The sequence below is a fragment of the Bufo bufo genome, chromosome 2, assembly GCF_905171765.1.
Source record: "Bufo bufo chromosome 2, aBufBuf1.1, whole genome shotgun sequence".
NCBI classification, from domain to species: Eukaryota; Metazoa; Chordata; class Amphibia; order Anura; family Bufonidae; genus Bufo; species Bufo bufo.
Window position 1 is genome coordinate 306,510,372 of NC_053390.1, and position 21,356 is coordinate 306,531,727.

General features: G+C 43.4%; 1 protein-coding gene across 1 annotated transcript in view; it reads left to right on the forward strand.

The window, feature by feature from the left end:
- Positions 1–19,057, forward strand: part of C2H14orf93 (chromosome 2 C14orf93 homolog) — a 30,181-nt gene extending 11,124 nt beyond the window's left edge. The window contains exons 2-7 of the mRNA XM_040416871.1: positions 733–1,709; positions 4,645–4,986; positions 10,823–10,884; positions 10,963–11,066; positions 14,558–14,670; positions 18,514–19,057. Of these exons, the coding sequence (XP_040272805.1) occupies positions 1,170–1,709; positions 4,645–4,986; positions 10,823–10,884; positions 10,963–11,066; positions 14,558–14,670; positions 18,514–18,909 (1,557 nt within the window). The 5' untranslated portion in view covers positions 733–1,169 and the 3' untranslated portion in view covers positions 18,910–19,057. The remainder of the gene's footprint in view (positions 1–732; positions 1,710–4,644; positions 4,987–10,822; positions 10,885–10,962; positions 11,067–14,557; positions 14,671–18,513) is intronic.
- The last annotated feature ends 2,299 nt before the right edge of the window (positions 19,058–21,356 follow it).

Here is a 21,356-nt window from a genome sequence, read left to right on the forward strand (position 1 = left end):
CTGCAGTTTTTTTAAACTGATGATCTATCCTCTCATCAGCATTTGAACGGCGGGGGTCCGACACCTCCGCCGATGAGCTGTTTGAGAAGGCAGTAGCGCTGCGGCCTTCTCGCTGTTTACCGCTGGCCCAGTGATGCCACGACTAGTATCAATGGGCGGGGATAAGCTCTGTTCACTTGAATGGAGCTTAGCTGCACCCAGCCCAGTTGATACTAGTCGTGACATCACTGGGCCTGTGGTAAACAGCGAGAAGGCCGCGGCGCTACTGCCTTCTCAAACAGCTGACCGGCGGGGCTCCTGGGTGTCGGACCCCCACTGATCAGATGCTGATCATCTATCCAGAGGATAGATCATTAGTTTTAAAAAACTGCAGAACCCCTTTAAGTGATCGCCTATCCTCACTAACTGATCGTGGGAGACTAACACCCCCAGCTCCAGATCTATTGCCAAACAGCTGATGGCTGTGGGACGTCGGACCCCCACTGATCACATAGTAAAAGGTGGACAGCCCCTTTTAATGTTAAAATACTTTTATATTTCATTTGAAAATCTGCATTTTATCCTTTCTTAATTTTTGGTTTGAAATAAAGCTGCCATCTGGAGAGAGGGTGCTTCTTTACATTTCTATATGCAAAGAAGAAGCTTTGGTTTTATTGTCATTTTTCTAAATGGCTCTTTTATTGTCATGCCTGGGAATGGCTTTATTGCTTTGTTCCTTAGCAGTAGTGAAAGATATTTCCCAGAAATTTCAACCATCTGAACACTTCAGTCATTTATCAGACCACAGGCTCCATAAGAAGTCAACAAGTATGAATCCAGTAGCTTAAAACCCATCGAAGAAGTGGAATAATCGGTGGGGGGACCAAAATAAATCTTGTGGGATGTGTTTGCAGCCTGACAGTAGGAATCGAAAATGTTCCCTCGGGAATCGGTGAAATTCATACAAAAGCATCATGAATATATTAAATAATACATCTCCCAGACAGATGACACAGCCTACCGGAGTATTACTTAGATACTTGAATTATTTAGGTGTAATATTCCATTTCATAGAAAATCATAAGAAAGCTGATAATAAAGACGCTGGATGCTACAAAGACATATATTAGGTGGTGGCCGTAAGGATCCACTACTTACATTGTTTGTTTTTGAAAACATTTTTACCCAAAATGTCATTCAGCGCTACAATTCTGTTCACGCCACCACCAGGGCAAAGCGATGGGAAATGTGCCTGCAAAATCGAAGGTACCCAAGGTGGCTCAGTGTCTGTTGATGGTGCTACCCCTGTCGCTGTTAATGGGCAAGGTGTGGCAGTGCAAGGCTGCGAGCAGCTGCTTCACCTCATTTACCAACGCGTGGAGAAGGCGGTGGGACTAGCCGAAGCTGCGCTAAACGTTGCCAAGGCAAACAGTAGCCTCCTCAGTGAACTCCAAGACGAGGTCAGCAGTCTGAAAAGAAGCATTGAAAGGCCGGAGGCTCCTAGGTCGCCGCCAGATGTCAGTGCAAGATGTAAGTTATCAGAGGATGAAGAGGTGGAAGAAATTGGAGGAGTTCAGGTTGTCATTGAGGAGCTGAGACAGCTAGGTGCAGCATCTGCCTCATTAGTCCCTGGACTTCACCCTGCAGTTCTGGACAGGACAAGAGAAAGTTGCTTAACGGCATGTCCTCCTAATGAAGCACCGTCCCTCCTTAGTCCTGTGCATATGCCAGTAAGTGACCACGTGCAGTGATGTTCTGCAGTGTATTTTGTGCGGTTCCAGTGCTCACTCTTTACTACCCCCTTTTATTATAGCAGAGACATGCAGACTTCCTTATCATGGCTCACCTTTTATTTCCTCTTGTATTGGGTATTTCCAAGCAGGTCACTACTTTGGGTGATACTTACCTGCTGTCTATTTTCTTCAGTGGTGTAATTTAACTCATTTCTGATGTATAAGGGCATGGCTACAGTCAGTGACTGAAGCTTTAGGCCCCTTTCACAAGAGCGTGTCCGGATGCGTCCCGGGTGCATTGCGGCAAACCCGCGCGAGTAGGTACGCAATTGCGATTTGCGTTCGGTTGTTCAGTTTTTATCGCGCGGGTGCAATGTGTTTTTCACGCGCGTGATAAAAAACTGAATGTGGTACCCAGACCCGAACTACTTCACTGAAGTTCAGGTTTGGGTTCGATGGTGTGTAGATGTAATTATTTTCCCTTATAACATGGTTATAATGGAAAATAATAGCATTCTGAATACAGAATGCTTAGTACAAGGTCAATTGAGGGTTAAAAAATAAAATTAACTCGCCTCCAATTGATCGTGTAGCTGCCGGTCTCCTGTTCTTTCTTCAGGACCTGTCAAAGGACCTGTGGTGACGTCACTGAGCTCATCACATGGTCCATCACCACGGTGATGGACCATGTGATTGGACGTCACCACAGGTCCTTTAGCCGGCAGCTCATGATTAAAGAAGTAAGAAGAGACCGGCTGCTACGCGATCAAGAGGAGGAGGCGAGTTAATTTTTTTTATGTTTTAACTTTCAATTGACCTACTATGCATTCTGTATTAAAGAATGCTATTATTTTCCCTTATAACCATTTATAAGGGAAAATAATACAGTGAATAGACTTTCATCTTAGCAACCATGCGTTAAAATCGCACCGCATCCGCACTTGTTTGCAGATGCTTGCGATTTTCACGCAGCCCCATTCACTTCTATGGGGCCTGCGTTGCGTGAAAAACTCACACTATAGAGCATGCTGCGATTTTCACGCAACGCACAAGTGATGCGTGAAAATCACCGCTCATGTGCACAGCCCTGTAGAAATGAATGGGTCCGGATTCAGTGCGGGTGCAATGCGTTCACCTCACGCATTGCACCCGTGCGGAAAACTTGCCAGTGTGAAAGGGGCTTTACTGTGTTTCAGCAGTCTGAAATCCACTGCTGACTCGCCAGAGTCTTGAGTTACTTTGTCCACCTTATTGTGTACCATACACAGTCCCATACGTTTTGGAGCGGCTGTGGCCGTTATTGCAGCTCCGTCCCATCCACTTGAATAGGACTGAGCTATAGTAAACTGTAATACCAGGCACAGTCACTGCTGAAAGTACGGTACTGTGCCTGGTACACAGTGAAGTGGACGATGTGCTCTCTAGAGAGCCAAAACCCCTTTAAGCAGCTCATCAGCTAGGGTGTAAAAACCCTAACTAATCTAATCCTCATGGCCTATCTTAAAGGCTATGGACACCTTTGGAGAAATCTTGTTTTTATGATTGCATTTTACCCATCATTTTTTCAGTTGGTCTTTATTAAAAATGTTCAGCCGTTTCTGAGTTACAAGGGTTAAAATTCAGTCTGTTTGCAAGCTGTCACACTGTTTTCTTTGAATCCTGTCATCTGACAGCTCATGTGTAGCTCTTATCTCTGATCTCTAGAACTCAAACTGATAAGAACATTAAGACTACGGCTTAACCCCTTCGCTAGAAGCGCCGTACATGGGAACACAACCCGTCCAATTCCACCCCATTCGGAATTTTATTACCGCTTCCCACTACATTTTATGCCACAATTAATAGTGGCACTAGAAAGTCCAACTTGTCCCACAAAAAATAAGCCCTCATGCAGCTATGTGAACGGAAATATAAAAAAAGTTATGGCTCAAGAAAAATGAAAACGAAAAAACCTCCGGTATCCTAAGGGTTAAGTAAGTGTTTATGAGGTCAGGAGATCAGAGATAAGTTACATATGAGCTGTCAGATGATGGGATTCAAAGAAAACAGAACATGACAGCTAGCTTGAAAACAGACTGAGTTTTAACCCTTGTACTCAGAAACGATTTTCCCTTCTTTTTTTTTTGCCCAAAATGAGTAAATGCAATGAGTAAAATGCCCCGAAGTTGTACATAGCCTTTTTGAGGATAAGCCCTCCGTTTTAAAGAACCGGATACCATTATCACCTGCAGACAACTTACCCTTCAGTGAACAAGTGTGCAGTTTCCTAATAATAATCCATGAGGCTACTGGTTGATGTGCTGCACACTGGTAATCTGCCGCTCCTATGGGAATCTCATGTGGAAACCGAATTCCCCGCAGCCTATCGCCCATCTACAGGCTGCTTCCGATTTGCATCCCATCCTTTTGTAGGCAAATACCAGAGTCCTGCAAGCGTTGCCATCACTGCCATTGACTTGCTGCTTGTAGAAAGTGTAATTCTTATATATGAGGACATCCCTGATAATGGCAGGTATGGCCAAGGTAAAACAAGGACAATGGCTGGCAACCAATCAGGATACATCTGCACATAGACATGGTCACCTACTGTATGTGTGTCTGCAGCCACAGATCTAGGACATAGCTGTTTGGTCTTGTGCTCGTCAGCTACGTGCCATGTGTATGTGCGTGCAGTCTGTTTGTGCTCAGTCTCCATTCTATTGCACTCCAGTGGGAGACACAAGTCTGTCACTTTTAATAGGGACAGCTTCTGTTTGCAGCAATTCTGGCAGGTGTGTCATCTTTATACCATCTGTTGTGTGCCTGCTCAAAGCCTGGCATTCCTCCCCGCCAGCCACCTCTTAGTATTTTAACACTCCACTTTCCAGTTTGAATGTCATGTTTTGTGCATTACGCCTCTTCTGTATGTATCTGCACCATTGTATTTTTCTAGGTCATTGATGATTTCCTAAACGCCGATCCCCCTGCCCAGCGGATTTTATCGTCCAACTTTGTGAAGCATCTGACAGACACCCGCTCTCACAGGGATCCAGAGGAAACTCTGAGGGAACCAACACCCCCAATTGTGAAATCAAGCCATTCCCATGTCTTAATACATAAAGAGAGCTCCCTTAGCCCAGGAGGGTTGATGGTGGCAGAAACTTCCACCGACTCGGCAGAAATGAGGCTACCATCTTCACCGCCCTCATTTGCATCATTCTATAGTGGCTCAAACAGTCGGCAGCATTCCAGTGGGCAGAAATGTTCCCGTCGAAAACGAGACCTTGTACTATCGGTGAGTTATTTGGACATGGAGAGATGTTTAGTAAATTTCCGTTAATCCAGCACCTGATAACCTTTAATAATATGAAATATAACCAGATAGTACGCCTCTGAGTAACCTTTGTCAGTGGTCAGAAGGACACCCCCAGTGGTTCTCAGGACCTGATCCAACATTCTAATCTGGTAAAGCCTACATTAATCAAGTGGATTTCAGGACACGTAGGGACATCAGTGCCCTCATAACAATGGACCAATGTCCCAGCTCTTTTGGAGGCCCCAATCAAGCACATAGATGTACAATACAGGGGGGGCTATATTATGGATCATATGTCTATCTGATGTATGATCCATAATAAATGTGTGTATTTATACATATATGTACAAACCGGATTCCAAAAAAGTTGGGACACTATACAAATCGTGAATAAAAACTGAATGCAATGATGTGGAGGTGCCAACTTCTAATATTTTATTCAGAATAGAACATAAATCACGGAACAAAAGTTTAAACTGAGAAAATGTACCATTTTAAGGGAAAATTATGTTGAATCTAATTTCATGGTGTCAACAAATCCCCAAAAAGTTGGGACAAGGCCATTTTCACCACTGTGTGGCATCTCCCCTTCTTCTTACACACTCAACAGACGTCTGGGGACCGAGGAGACCAGTTTCTCAAGTTTAGAAATAGGAATGCTCTCCCATTCTTGTCTAATACAGGCCTCTAACTGTTCAATCGTCTTGGGCCTTCTTTGTTGCACCTTCCTCTTTATGATGCGCCAAATGTTCTCTATAGGTGAAAGATCTGGACTGCAGACTGGCCATTTCAGTACCCGGATCCTTCTCCTACGCAGCCATGATGTTGTGATTGATGCAGAATGTGGTCTGGCATTATCTTGTTGAAAGAGATGACGTCTGGATGGGAGCATATGTTGTTCTAGAACCTGAATATATTTTTCTGCATTGATGGTGCCTTTCCAGACATGCAAGCTGCCCATGCCACACGCACTCATGCAACCCCATACCATCAGAGATGCAGGCTTCTGAACTGAGCGTTGATAACAACTTGGGTTGTCCTTGTCCTCTTTGGTCCGGATGACATGGCGTCCCAGATTTCCAAAAGAACTTTGAATCGTGACTCGTCTGACCACAGAACAGTCTTCCATTTTGCCATACTCCATTTTAAATGATCCCTGGCCCAGTGAAAACGCCTGAGCTTGTGGATCTTGCTTAGAATTGGCTTCTTCTTTGCACTGTAGAGTTTCAGCTGGCAACGGCGGATGGCACGGTGGATTGTGTTCACTGACAATGGTTTCTGGAAGTATTCCTGAGCCCATTCTGTGATTTTCTTTACAGTAGCATTCCTGTTTGTGGTGCAGTGTCGTTCAAGGGCCTGGAGATCACGGGCATCCAGTATGGTTTTACGGCCTTGACCCTTACGCACAGAGATTGTTCCAGATTCTCTGAATCTTCGGATGATGTTATGCACAGTTGATGATGATAGATGCAAAGTCTTTGCAATTTTTCGCTGGGTAACACCTTTCTGATATTGCTCCACTATCTTTCTGCGCAACATTGTGGGAATTGGTGATCCTCTACCCATCTTGGCTTCTGAGAGACACTGCCACTCTGAGAAGCTCTTTTTATACCCAATCATGTTGCCAATTGACCCAATTAGTGTTAATTGGTCTTCCAGCTCTTCGTTATGCTCAAATTTACTTTTTCCAGCCTCTTATTGCTACTTGTCCCAACTTTTTGGGGATTTGTTGACACCGTGAAATTTTGAATCAACATATTTTTCCTTTAAAATTATACATTTACTCGGATTAAACGTTTGATCTGTCATCTACGTTCTATTACAAATAAAATATTGACATTTGCCATCTCCACATCATTGCATTCAGTTTTTATTCACAATTTGTTTAGTGTCCCAACTTTTTTGGAATCCGGTTTGTACATTCACATATATTGAAATGAAAACTTAAACACTTACAATGTTGCTAAAGTTTATAGAAAGTCCAGGCATGTATTAGAAATTCTCATAGCGCCACCTATAGGTCACAAGTCAGAGTGACTGTGGATTTAAAGGAAGCCTGTACATTAATCAGTTAAAGAGTGGCCCATTTAACCCCCTGCGAGACCAGGCATATTTTTTGGGATGTTTTTGAGAACCATAACTTTTTTTTTCCATCCAGTTATGTAGATAATGTTTGCATCTTTTTCAGTGATATATAGGGCTTTATTTTATGCAATTTTAATTTAAAATGTTTGAAAATCCAAGAGCGTCTGTTTTTCACATTTTTTCAATATTTTTAATAGCACAAAAATTATTCTATAAATTCTGTCCCCTTTCTGTTACGGTCGTTTTAATATAGGGGGTATATAGTTTATGGTCATCCAGGGTGGGGCTTGAAACTGCTGTGTGGGCGAATTGCGCATAAGATCATTACGTTTCTTTTCTTTATTTTTATTTTTTGCCAATTGTCCTGTAACTGGAGCTGCTGATATTAGCCCCCAGTTATAGGGGGAATACAGCCCTAAGAGATTTTAACAAGACTGAGCCTTGCTGCAGCGCTGATCTGGGTGTGCTAAGACCAAACATCTGCTGCAGTTACCCAGTGATCAGTTGATTGCCAGGACTGGAGCATTAAATGCAATTGCCACTGCCCGATCTGTGTATACAGAGATAGATAAGGCAGGGACATTAAAAAAAAAAAATTCTGCTGTCTTTTGGTCCACTCTTCTTTACAACGTTGCTTCAGTTCATTGAGGTTTGTGTACACTCGTTTATACGCACAGCTCTTGGGGTACTTGCACACATAGCGGAATACACACACTTCTTTCTGTGGGGGAAAAAAGCGCAGCATAGTACAGTACCAACATGGTGTATGAGACTAAACAAATCTCTTGTACACTTTGCGAATGTTTTCTATGCAGAAATTGACCTGGTGTGTGAATTTAGAACTAATCAGCAGGTCAATTATGTTTGCGGTTTTAATTGCGGATTTCTCCCTTTTCCAATGAAGGGTAAGATCTGTGGCAAAACCACATCAAAATCCTGTGTTAGAAATTGTGGGTTTGGGTGCAGAAACACACAGAGACTGGATGGATCTTCTGCGTGTTGACCTGCACCCGTAAGTAGGTATCCACAAGGTCCCACCAGAGCATTTCAGTTGGGTTGAGGTCTGGACTTTCACAGAGCCATTCTAATTTTACTGTCATGAACATTTAACATGCTACCTGAGGTCTCTACATTTTTTTTTTGTCTCTGAACATTGCACAGTCTGACCTTTTAGGGTTAATTTTCTGGGACGTCCACTCTTGAGAAGATTGTCAACTGTCTTGAATGTTTTCCACTTGGGAATAATCCTTCTCACTGTAGAATGATGAACTTCCAATTGTTTGGAAATAGCCTTATAAGGCTACATGCACACGACCGTGCCGTTTTTTTAAGGTCCGCAAACGGCGGATCCGCAAAAAATGGAAGCCGCCTGTGTGCCTTCCGCAGTTTGCGGAACGGAACGGTCAGCCCATTGTAGACATGCCTATTCTTGTCACGGACAAGAATAGTACATGCTATATTTTTTTTGCGGGGCCTCGGAACGGAGCAACGGATGCGGACATTGAAGTGAATGGGTCCGCCCCCGAGCCACAAAAACTGCGGCTTGGATGCGGACCCGAAAAACGGTTGTGTGCATGAGGCCTAACCCTCAGATTGCTCCAGACCAGCAAACTGCTTCTATAGAGGTGATGAAACTTGCTGATCATTAAAGGGGTTGTCTGAGTTATTTTTTGTTCCTTGTATGTTTCTACCTAGGCAAATGAAAGGACTTTACAATTCACTTACTTTATCTGCAGTGTCTGCTTTCTCAGATTTCACTGAGGGTCACATGACCTGTGATATCAGCCTCTCTCCCTGCTCTGATGATGTTTCGTACACAAGCCTGAGCAGATATGTGCCTATACACGAGACGTCACTGTGCTGGCCACGCTCTCGCTGCACTGCCAGCTGCTGCTTATTGCTCTCTCCCTGGATTCTTTGGGAAAAACATTAACCTCTTCAGCTGCACAGACTCAGGGCTGAAGGCATTACTGAGTAGCTGCAGGCAGTGAGGAGACAAATGCTGGGCACAGGAGCTGACCGAGGTGTTCTGCAGAGCATTGCACAAGAACAGGTAGGGGGAAGAGCCTGTGTGTATCAGCAGTGTTCATTGTACAGCTGGGACTTGTAGTCCTACACATACAACATGCTGCAGAGTCTCTCAGCAGGCAGACATGTCACTCAGGGCAGCTCTTGAATTCACTCCCTTTAAAGAGCAGGGGGAGGGGCAGAGATTGTTATGGCCAGAAGAGAACCAGGGAAATGAGGAAATAGATTTTTTTTTTTTGCCTAAAACTTGCTTAGCTTAGTTATATACTTCTGCCCATCAGATTTACAGTGCCATATATTTATTTTACATAACTCGGACAACCCCTTTAATTAATCAAGGGCTGCTACTTACCCTCTTATGGAAGCTGTAATTTTTCACAAAATAGCTTCTGCTCTTTGGCCCCTTGTTTTTTATGTCCTGATACATAAAACTATAGAATTCAAAGAAGGTGTACCGTGTTTTAATCATGATTGTATATAGTCTATGGCTGGTGCACAAGTGATTAAAGGGAATCTCTCACATTGAATATGGTGCTTGAGCTGCAGGCAGCTAGTGATAGAGCAGGAGGAGGTGAGCAGATTGATATATAGTTTTATGGGAAAATATTCAGTATAAGGGTGCATTCACACGACCGTATAAATGGATCTGCATCCGTTCCGCAATTTTGTGTGTGCTGTCCGCATCCATTGTTCCGTGTCTTGGCCCCGCTAAAAATATAGAGCACGTCCTATTCTTGTCCATGACCGCAGACGAGAATAGGCATTCTATATAGCGCCGGCCATGTACGGTCCGCAAAATGTGGAACGCACATAGCCAGTATCTGTGTTTTGCGTGTGAGTGCACCTTAACTTGTATTACATTCATTTACGTTCATTCTTGACTTTGAAGTCCAGGAGGCAGTCCTATCAGTGATTGACAGCCTTCCCCAATGACTATGTATACAGTGATAGCTGTCAATCACTGATAGGACCGCCTCCTGGACTTCAAAGCACAGAATGAGCAGGAATGTAAATGAATAAAATACTGTACAAGTTTTACTGAATCTTTTCCCTCAAAACTATATCAATCTGCTCAGCTCCTCCTGCTCTATCACTGGCCGCCAGCAGATTAATTTGCGTTTTCATGGTGACAGGTTCCTTTTAAGAATGGTGGTACCACTGCAGTGGGAATGGCTATCATTTGTTTGCACTACACTATAAAACCCCCTTTCTGGGACTTTATTGCTGGCCTATCCTTAGGATAGGCCATCAGTGTCAGATTGGTGGGGGTCCGACTGTCAGCACAGCTCTGTACTTTCTCACTACAGCGTAGTCTTATTCAAGTGAATAGGACTGAGCTGTAATACCAGACACAACCGATATTAAACAGTGGGCCTGGTAAGCATTCAAGGGGACAAAGTGTCATCAGTATTACAGCCCTTCAAACCCCTTTAACGCTAGGTTGACATCATTTATCACGGGAACACAGCAACATAATAGCAAAAAAAAGAGAAAGTGTTGGGTTACAAGGTCATCATCAAATACTTAAAAAAAACAAAAAACAAGACAGCATAGATAATATGTGCTCATTACGCATGCACAAAATCAGTTCTGGATGTCAATACGTTGGGTTAATTTCTGCAAGCTCCTTTCAGACGAATGGGACTGTTTCAGAAATTTCTGGCACTAACCTTTATAATTAATATCTGTATTTTTGTTTCAGAAACTGGTACATAATATTCACAATCACATCTCCAACAACAAGCGCTTCAATGGCTCCGAGAGGTGAGTGCGGTGCTTGTGTAATTCCGGTATTAGAATTCCTTACTACGTCGTGATATCTGTTCTAATGTCTCATCGCAGCATCAAGTCCTCCTGGAATATTTCAGTTTTGAAGTTCTTGGTGGAGAAGCTGAAGCAAGAGCTTGTGTCCAGTGGCCATCGCTATACTGACAAAGAGCTGAAAGGTATTAGGAACAGTACTTCATCTTCTCTACATAGACTGTATATAGTAGGCAATGGGGTAAATAGAAATGGTGTAAAAGTATCATATTTTAACTGCTTGTCAATGGAGGGCAACGATTGTCAAAAATGTACTGATTATAGAGAAAAAACTCTTTTGCATTTTGTGTCCACCTCTAAACACCATTTTACATATAAAATTTCCCTACATAAAGAGGTTGAGATTAAATACATTACATTGCTCATCTTACACTGTTGCGATTTTTCTGAAATTGCAGCAAAAATCGCGACATGTCTGCACCTACGACATATATAAAAATCCTAAAGCCTATGGCTGTGTTCACACACAGCCTAAAAATGGACAAAATCGGTACTTAAATTCTACTTTTTTTGTGAAGAGGAATTGCTTTTGCGGATGCTGCATGGAATAGCCTTCCTGCAGAAGTGGTGGCTGCAAATACAGTGAAGGGGTTTAAGCATGCATGGGATAGGCATAAGGCCATCCTTTATATAAGATAGGGCCGGGGGCTATCCATAGTACTTAGTACACTGCTCAAAAAATTAAAGGGAACACTTAAACAACACAATGTAACTCCAAGTCAATCACACTTCTGTGAAATCAAACTGTCCACTTAGGAAGCAACACTGAGTGACAATCAATTTCACATGCTGTTGTGCAAATGGGATAGACAACAGGTGGAAATTATAGGCAATTAGCAAGACACCCCCAATAAAGGAGTGGTTCTGCAGGTGGTGACTACAGACCACTTCTCAGTTCCTATGCTTCCTGGCTGATGTTTTGGTCACTTTTGAATGCTGGCGGTGCTTTCACTCTAGTGGTAGCATGAGACGGAGTCTACAACCCACACAAGTGGCTCAGGTAGTGCAGCTTATCCAGGATGGCACATCAATGCGAGCTGTGGCAAGAAGGTTTGCTGTGTCTGTCAGCGTAGTTTCCAGAGCATGGAGGCGCTACCAGGAGACAGGCCAGTACATCAGGAGACGTGGAGGAGGCCGTAGGAGGGCAACAACCCAACAGCAGGACCGCTACCTCCGCTTTGTGCAAGGAGGAACAGGAGGAGCACTGCCAGAGCCCTGCAAAATGACCTCCAGCAGGCCACAAATGTGCATGTGTCTGCTCAAACGGTCAGAAACAGACTCCATGAGGGTGATATGAGGGCCCGATGTCCACAGGTGGGGGTTGTGCTTACAGCCCAACACCGTGCAGGACGTTTGGCATTTGCCAGAGAACACCAAGATTGGAAAATTCGCCACTGGCGCCCTGTGCTCTTTACAGATGAAAGCAGGTTCACACTGAGCACATGTGACAGACGTGACAGAGTCTGGAGACGCAGTGGAGAACGTTCTGCTGCCTGCAACATCCTCCAGCATGACCGGTTTGGCATTGGGTCAGTAATGGTGTGTGGTGGCATTTCTTTGGAGGGCCGCACAGCCATCCATGTGCTCGCCAGAGGTAGCCTGACTGCCATTAGGTACCGAGATGAGATCCTCAGACCCCTTGCGAGACCATATGCTGGTGCGGTTGGCCCTGGGTTCCTCCTAATGCAAGACAATGCTAGACCTCATGTGGCTGGAGTGTGTCAGCAGTTCCTGCAAGACGAAGACATTGATGCTATGGACTGGCCTGCCTGTTCCCCAGACCTGAATCCAATTGAGCACATCTGGGACATCATGTCTCGCTCTATCCACCAACGTCACATTGCACCACAGACTGTCCAGGAGTTGGCAGATTTAGTCCAGGTCTGGGAGGAGATCCCCCAGGAGATCGTCCGCCACCTCATCAGGAGCATGCACAGGCGTTGTAGGGAGGTCATACAGGCACGTGGAGGCCACACACACACTACTGAGCCTCATTTTGACTTGTTTTAAAGACAGTACATCAAAGTTGGATCAGCCTGTAGTGTGTTTTTCCACTTTAATTTTGAGTGTGACTCCAAATCCAGACCTCCATGGGTTGAAAAATTTGATTTCCATTTTTTTATTTTTGTGTGATTTTGTTGTCAGCACATTCAACTATGTAAAGAACAAAGTATTTCAGAAGACTATTTAATTAACTCAGATCTAGGATGTGTTATTTTTGTGTTCCCTTTATTTTTTTGAGCAGTGTATATTGGGCAGACTAGATGGGCCAAATGGTTCTTATCTGCCGACACATTCTATGTTTCTATGTTCTTATCTGCCGACACATTCTATGTTTCTGTAGCGTATTTGCTGTGGATTTGCAGTTTGAATGAGATTCTAAATGAAAATTCCACAACAGATTCTGTAACGCTGCGCAAAGTATTTCCAGAACAGGAAAATTCTGTGTGTAAATTTACTTTGTGTATATGTTGCAATTTATGTTCATAGGAAAACTTGGTTTAAATTTCCGCAGGGCATCTTTCTTCAACAAAAACGCCACGTGTGAATTTAGGCTGTTGGTCCAGAGCTCCATTCACATTTCTGCATTTACAGCTCCTTCCTGATAATTGCCCAGATTGCCGGCCTGTGTAAAGGGACCTTCAAAACGGTTGTCAGAGTTAAGGCTTATGCACACGGCCGGGTGGCGGATCCACAAAACACAGATACCAGTCGAGCGCATGCTGCCATTTTTTTTACATTTCTGCAGAACAGACAATAATACATGACCTATTTTTTTGCGGGCCACGGAACGGACTTGCATGTTTTGCAACCCCCTATTGAGATGAATGTGTCCACATCCGATCCGCAAATCCATTTGGATATGAACCAAAACTACAGCTGTGTGCATGAGCCCTTAAATAAAAGCTTGCTCAGCAGCTTTAATGATCTAAAATAAAAATAAAACTAAGAAGCAATGATTACCACTTTTCTCCCGTGCCGCTTGAAGCATTGCGCTCTAGTCTTTCCTGTTGCTGTTTGTTTTCTTGGCTGCAGTGGTGATGTCCTATACAAATCACTGCTGAGGCCAGAAATTGGATGCAGAGGTGATGTCCTGTACACTGCTGAGGCCACTAATTAGCTGCACAGTGACCTGTGTGCATAGAACGTCACCTCTACAGCCAGGAAGATGACATCAGCGGACAGGGGAGAACAGTGGTACCTATTCCTTTTTTTCACATTTACAGCTGCTGCACAAGTTTTTATTTAACTTGGACAACCGCTTTTAGGTTGTGTTACATGGGCAATTATCGTGAACAAACGTTCGTACAAGTGCTTTCCCAATAATTGCCATTGTTGATATGACAGCTGAAATTAGATCTGCTGTCCAGAAACAACACATCTGTATGTGGCGAAGTGATCATTCATCCCCACACAGAGATAATTGCTGTATGTGAATGCAGCTCTCATCTGTGCTGACAATCAATTATCAGAGATGAATGGTTCATTCATTTGGTCAGAGTAAAGGGGCACCTGGTGACCAGTGCAAAAAATTGCAGGACTTTAGGATTTTTTTTTTTTTTACTATAGTGATGTTGTGTACCCATTATCATAAGAAGTTTTTATTCTGCTTTAGGTGCCTGTGTTGCCTACTTTTTGACAAAGAGAAGAGAATACCGAAACTCCATGAATCCTTTCAAGAGTCTGAGAGAAAAGGAAGAAAAGAAGCTGAGAAGTCGCCGATACAGGGTCAGGACTAGGGTTGTTTCAATACCAAAATTTTGATTCGGTTTTGATACTATAAAAAAGTATTGTGATACTCGATACCATGCGAAAAAAATAAACCACCAAAAAAAGCCGCGTGCATTCCGCATTTTATGGAACGTCCGGCCCATAATAGAACAGTCCGATCCTATTTTTTGGGGGGACAAGGTGGCTAAAAAAAAAAAAGTGGCGAATCGCAGTTTTTTTTTTTTTTTTTCCCTGTGGCGTTCACCGCATTTTTAAAAATATTTTAATAGTTTGGACATGGCGATGTGTAATATGTTTATTTATTTATTGTTTATAGATTTTATATGTAAAATTGGGAAAAGGGGTGATTTTATATTTTTTTTTACTTTTTATTTAATAACTATTTCCCCCCTTAGGGGCTAGAACCTGGGATCTTTTCATCCCTTGTCCTGTTCACCCTAATAGAGCTCTATCAGGGTGAATAGGACATCACACTCTCCCTGCTGCTTTGTGCACACAACATCAGGGAGCTGACTATGGCAGCCAGGGCTTCAGTAGTGTCCTGGCTGCCATGGTAACCGGTCGGAGCCCCAGGCTTACACTGCTGGGGCTCTGATCAGAAGCTGCCACTGCACCACCAATGAGGAGGAGGTGTGGGGACTATGGCCACTGCCACCAATGATTATAATACTGGGGAGTAGGGGGGAGGGCGCACTGCGCCACCAATGATAATTAACATTTAATACAGGAGGCGGGTGCGGCACCTAAGGGGTTAACTGCCGCTGATCGCAGCTCCCCGCCAGTACCCACCTCCTGAATTTGTATTAAACGTTTACTTTCATTTCATTAGTGGCGCAGTGCGCCCGCCCCCCTATCCTCATTGGTGGCAGCGGCACAGGGGGGAGGGAGAGTGCTTCCTTCTCCCCTGTGCTGCCGATGAGGACCTGGAGCGCGCTGAGAGCAGCGCGCTCCATGTTCTCTGATACTAGGCTTCGTTATTGCACAGTCTAGTATCGAAAAAAGGCAAATCCTAACAAGCAGCAAAGTGTTTCCAATAACGTTCATTTCTTGGGTTGACTACCTAGGCCTGTAACCATAACAGGGAGGCATGCTCTTACATCATCGTCATCATAGTTGGGAATTCTTTACTCTAAGAGCAGTGAGACTATTGAACTGGATGCTGTAATGGTCAGCATCCTGTCCCCTTGCCAACGTCTTCAGAGATATACAGTCATGGCCGTAAATGTTGGCACCCATGAAGTTTTTCAAGAAAATGAAGTATTTCTCACAGAAAAGTATTGCAGTAACACATGTTTTGCTATACACATGTTTATTCCCTTTGTGTGTATTGGAACAAAACCAAAAAAGGGAGGGAAAAAAGCAAATTTTCTTTGTTGCCACCCAGAAATGGATGGCAACAAAGCGCTGGAGAGTTCTGAAGAGTCCAGATCTAAATCCCCATTGAACACCTGTGGAGAGATCTTAAAATTGCTGTTGGGAAAAGGCGCTCTTCCAATAAAAGAGACCTGGAGCAGTTTGCTAAGGCAGAGTGGTCCAAAATTCCGGGTGAGAGGTGTCAGAAGCTTATTGATGGTTATAGGAAGCGACTGATTTCAGTTATATTTTTCCAAAGGGTTTGCAACCAAATATTAAGTTAAGGGTGCCAATAATTTTGTCCAGCCCGTTTTTGGAGTTTGGTGTGGCATTATGTCCAATTAGCTTTTTTTCCTCCCTTTTTTGGTTTTGTTCCAATACACATGTGTATAGCGAAACATGTGTTACTGCAATATTTTCTGTGAGAAATACTTCATTTTCTTGAAAAATGTCAGGGGTGCCAACATTTACGGCCATGACTGTAGATCACAAGTTATCAGATTGTTAAAGAAGGTTCATTGAATCGGGAATTTATTCTGGTTGCTATCTTTAGTATGTTACTGTTGCCTGTTTAAGATGCCTAAGGCCCCTTTCACACGAGCGGGTCCCACGCATCAAACTCTCAGCTTGTGTCAAGGAGAGCCCCCGTTCTGAACTCCGGAGCACTGCCAGGGTCGCATAGCATTATATTGATTTATGATGCTATGTAACCCTTAGGCCCCTTGCAGACGAGCGTGAGCGGATTAGGTCCAGATGCGTTCAGTGAAAAATGCGCGATTTCGCAAGCAAGTTCATTCAGTTTTGTATGCGATCACGTTCAGTTTATCGCGCGGGTGCAATGTGCATTGATGCGTTTTTTATGCGCGTGATAAAAAACTGAAGGTTTACAAACCTCTCTTAGCAACCACCCGTGAAAAACGCATTGCATCCGCACTTCATTTTCACGCAGTCCCATTCACTTCTATGGGGCCCGCGTTGCATGAAAAACGCAGAATATAGAACATGCTGCGATTTTCACGCAACGCACAAGTGATGCGTGAAAAACGTCGCTCATGTACACAGCCCCACTGAAATGAATCGGTCAGGATTCAGTGCGGGCGCAATGTGTTTGCATCACTCATTGCACCCGCGTGGAATACTCGCTCGTGTGAAAGGGGCCTTAGAGGTCTGTAATGTGTTGTATAACACTGACCTAAAGCTGTCAAGTGTTATCCAATGCATTCCAGAACTGTAAGGCCCCTTTCACACAGACGAGTATTCTGCACGGGTGCAATGCGTGAGGTGAACGCATTGCACCCGCACTGAATCCGGACCCATTCATTTCAATGGGGCTGTGTACATGAGCGACGTTTTTCACGCATCACTTGTGCGTTGCGTGAAAATCGCAGCATGTTCTATATTCTTGGCGCAACGCAGGCAGGCGTTTTTGACGCAAGTGCGGATGCGGTACGATTTTTCACGCACGGTTGCTAAGGAGACAAGGGATGTATGACCCAGGACCCCATTTACTTTATTATTTTCCATTATAACATGGTTATAATGGAAAATAGCATTCTTAATACAGAATGCTAAGTATAATGTCAATTGAGGGTTAAAAAAGTATAAAAAACATAACTCACCCCATCCACTTGATCGCGCAGCCGGGATCCCCTTCTTTGTTTTTCTTGAAGAGCCTGAAAAAGGACCTTCGCTGACGTCATCGCACTGAAGCCCCATTCACTTCTATGGGGCCAGGGCTGCGTGAAAAACGCAGACTATAGAACATGCTGCCTTTTTTTTTACGCAACGCAGAACTGATGCGTGAAAAAATAAATAAAAAAAAATACCCACATATACACAGATCCATTGAAATGAATGGGTCAGGATTTAGTGCGGGTGCTATGCGTTCATGTTGCGCAGCGCACCCGCGTGGAAAACTCGCTCATGTGAAAGGGGCCTAAGGGTTACATAGCATCATAAATCAATATAATGCAATGCGATCCTGGCAGTGCTCCGGAGGTCAGAATGGGTGCTCTCCCTGACACACGCTGCGAGTTTTGCCGTCTGTAAATTGCAGATCTGCAAAACACAGATACCGTCTGCTTGTGTTCTGCATTTTGCGAACTGAATATCCTGCCCTCTATAGAACAGTCCTATTCTTGTCAGTAAAACATACAAGAATGGGGCATGTAATTTTTTTTTTTGTGGGTGCCACGAAACGGTCATACAAATTCGGACAGCGCGCGGTAACTTGTCCGCATCTTTTGCAGCGCAATTGAAGTGAATGGCTCTGCATCCGACCTGCAAAAAAATGTGGATCGGGTGCAGGAAAAAAAAAAAATGTTTGTGTGCATGAGCCCTAACTGTGTCCTTTTTCTAAGACTGCAGTTATTTACGTGTGTTTTTTCTGTGCGGTCACTTTGTAGCGTATACTACACTTTACATGATATGTGTAGGTGTTAACTTTATTTATGTGAATCATTAACCAGAAAATGTGTTTCTGTGCAGCTTTTTGCAAATCGCTCGTGGGGTGTACAGCAGTTTCCACCAGAAGACCAAGCCTTGTGGGAGGGTGTGACGGAGGAGTTAATGTCGGATGAAGAGGACAGTTTGTCTGAGCCTGGTGTCTGGGTCGCCCGGCCCCCGCGTTTCCGAGCTCCAGAGCTGACAAGGCTCTGTTACAGCATTGACTCGCATTCTAAGCATGGCAATAAAACCAATCGCGTTTATGGCACCCTGTCTGATCGGTTGCCTTCCACAGAGGTTAAACTTCTCCCTCCACATCTCTACAATCCAAACTGGGAAGGAGAAGTGGAAGAGGAGGAGCTAACTGATGGAGGAAGAAAATCATTTTGTCCTGACCTAAATGCTTTTATACAGATAAAGGTGGAAAAGGATGAATGAGAAGTACAGGGCCTGATGGGTGGCCACAATAAAGTGTTCTTTTTAATATTCCTTGTCTAATACATAATGGCAACACTGATAGAAATCTTTCATTGCAAGTGAGAAGCTACTTACCACAAGGGTGCATTCACACGCAGTCCGCAATACAGATGTGCAAAAAGATACGGGTGACGTCAGTGTTGCATCCATTTTTTGTTTTTGGCGAACCCATTGTAACAATGCCTATTCTTGTCCGCAAAACGGACAAGAATAGGACATGTTCCGTCTTATTTTGGGAATGTGGAACAGACATACGGATGTGGACAGCACGCGGTGTGCTGTGCTGTCTGCATTTTTTGTGGCCCCATTCAAATGAATAGGTCCACATCCAATCTGCAAAAAATGCGGATGCAGACCAAAAATACGGAGCCTTAAGCAGTGAAATGAAACTTGAAAGCTTGCATTGTACTATACACAATGGGTGAGCTTGATTAATACTGCCCTAAATGAAGACAGTAAATCTAGACCAGACAGGCAGAAACTGCACCAAATAAATCAGTGGTGCACGGGTATGAGAACTTTGGCGCATCTTGATGGACATCTCTTGCACCACCTCCTTGGCTGGCTTACTCTACACCTGTATTTTATGCCAAAAAAAAGGAACATCGCAGTAAATGAGTTTTTCAGACTCCTGATACAGATAACCAAGACTCAGAATACATCAATATCCAATCTGTGGGGGTTCAACACCTTGTGCCTTCCCTGCAGCGTCCAGAATCGGAACTAACACTTTAAAAGGGACATGTCGCTACAAAATGCTGTGTAATCTGTAGGCCACATCTTATAGAGCAGGAGGAGCTGAGCAGATTGAGCTATAGGTTTACAGGGGAAAAAAACAACTTTATACATTTATATCTCTGCTATTTCTGATTTAAAACCACCCCTTTGTACAGCTCTCAGGACACGGGGCATATTCCACTTGGGGCCTGCAGGTGGCAGCATTGTATTGGAACATAGTGAATGCTGTGCTCCTTTCACCAAAATAAAAATAAGCAATTAAGAAAAAGCAATTAAGCTGCATCCGAAAAAGTCTGTACTATTAAAATAAAGAAATGTATCCCATACAGCAAATGGCGTCATGAAAAAAAAAAAAAAAAAGGACAATTCGTCACTTCACCGCCTAAAAAAAATTTGAATGAAAAGTTGTCAGGCCTCATGCGGTCCACAAAAAAAAAAAAATACGAATGATGTACGTGTGCATTCCATATTGTGGAACGGAGAAGCTGGCCCCTAATAGAACAGTACTATCCTTTTCCGTAATGCGGACAATAGGACATGTTCTATTTTTTTTTTGCAGAACGGAAATACGGACATATGGAAACAATGCACACGGAGTAACTGCCGTTTTTTTTAGGGAACCAATGAAATGAATGGTTCCATATACGGTCCTTAAAAAAAAAGGGAACGGACACGGAAAGAATATACGTTCATGTGCATGAGCCTTCACACACATTCCAAAATGGCATCACTGAAAAGTACAGATCGTCCCACAAAAAATAAAAAAACACAGCTCCATAGATATGGCAATAAACAGAAAACATTTTATTAAAGTTTTTTTTTGTTTTGCACTAATAAAAACTATACAAATGTGTAATTGTTGTAATTGTTCTGATCTAGAGAATAAAGTTAACAGGTCGGTTTTGCCTCATAGGTAATGCTGTAACAAAACCCATAAAACTTGAAAAATTGCGTTTTTCTTTTCCAATCGCATGACATTTAGAATTTTTTCCATCCATTCGAGATGGATTTTTCTGCGACTGTCGCAGCATGTTGCAGCGCGACACCATAGACTGCCATTATAAAAATTGTTGCGCGACATTGGTGCTACAAAATGTTGCAGTGTAGTTGTGCCCTATCTGTCGCGAGACAAATATCGTCGTGTAGACCTAGCCTTAGAATATGCAACTTGTCCTGCAAAAAAAAAAAAAAAACTTCATATGGCTATGTAAAACGAAAAATTTAAAAGTTATGGCTCTGGGAAGGCAGGGGGCACAGCTGCTGGGTTTCTGGTGTATTAAACAGCAGACACATGGGGCTGATGCCTGTGATCGGCAATAACACCGATCACAGACATTTAACCCCTGAGGTGCTGTGGTCAATTGTTACCTCCCTGTATTAATGTGGTATCGCTGTAACCGTACTGGCCATGGGATCACGGTAACAAGTCAGTTTTACCACATCAGGAATGCTGTAAAAATGAAACCCATAAAACTGTGGCAGAATTGTTTTTTTTTCCCCAATTCCACAACATTTGGATTTTATTCACCTCCCCATGACATCATATGCAATATTAAATAGTGCTATTATAAAGGACAACTTGTCCTGCAAAACACAAGCCCTAATAAAAAATAAAAAAGTTATGGCTCTGGAAAGACGAAGTGAAAAATAGAAAATCGCCTGTTCCTAAA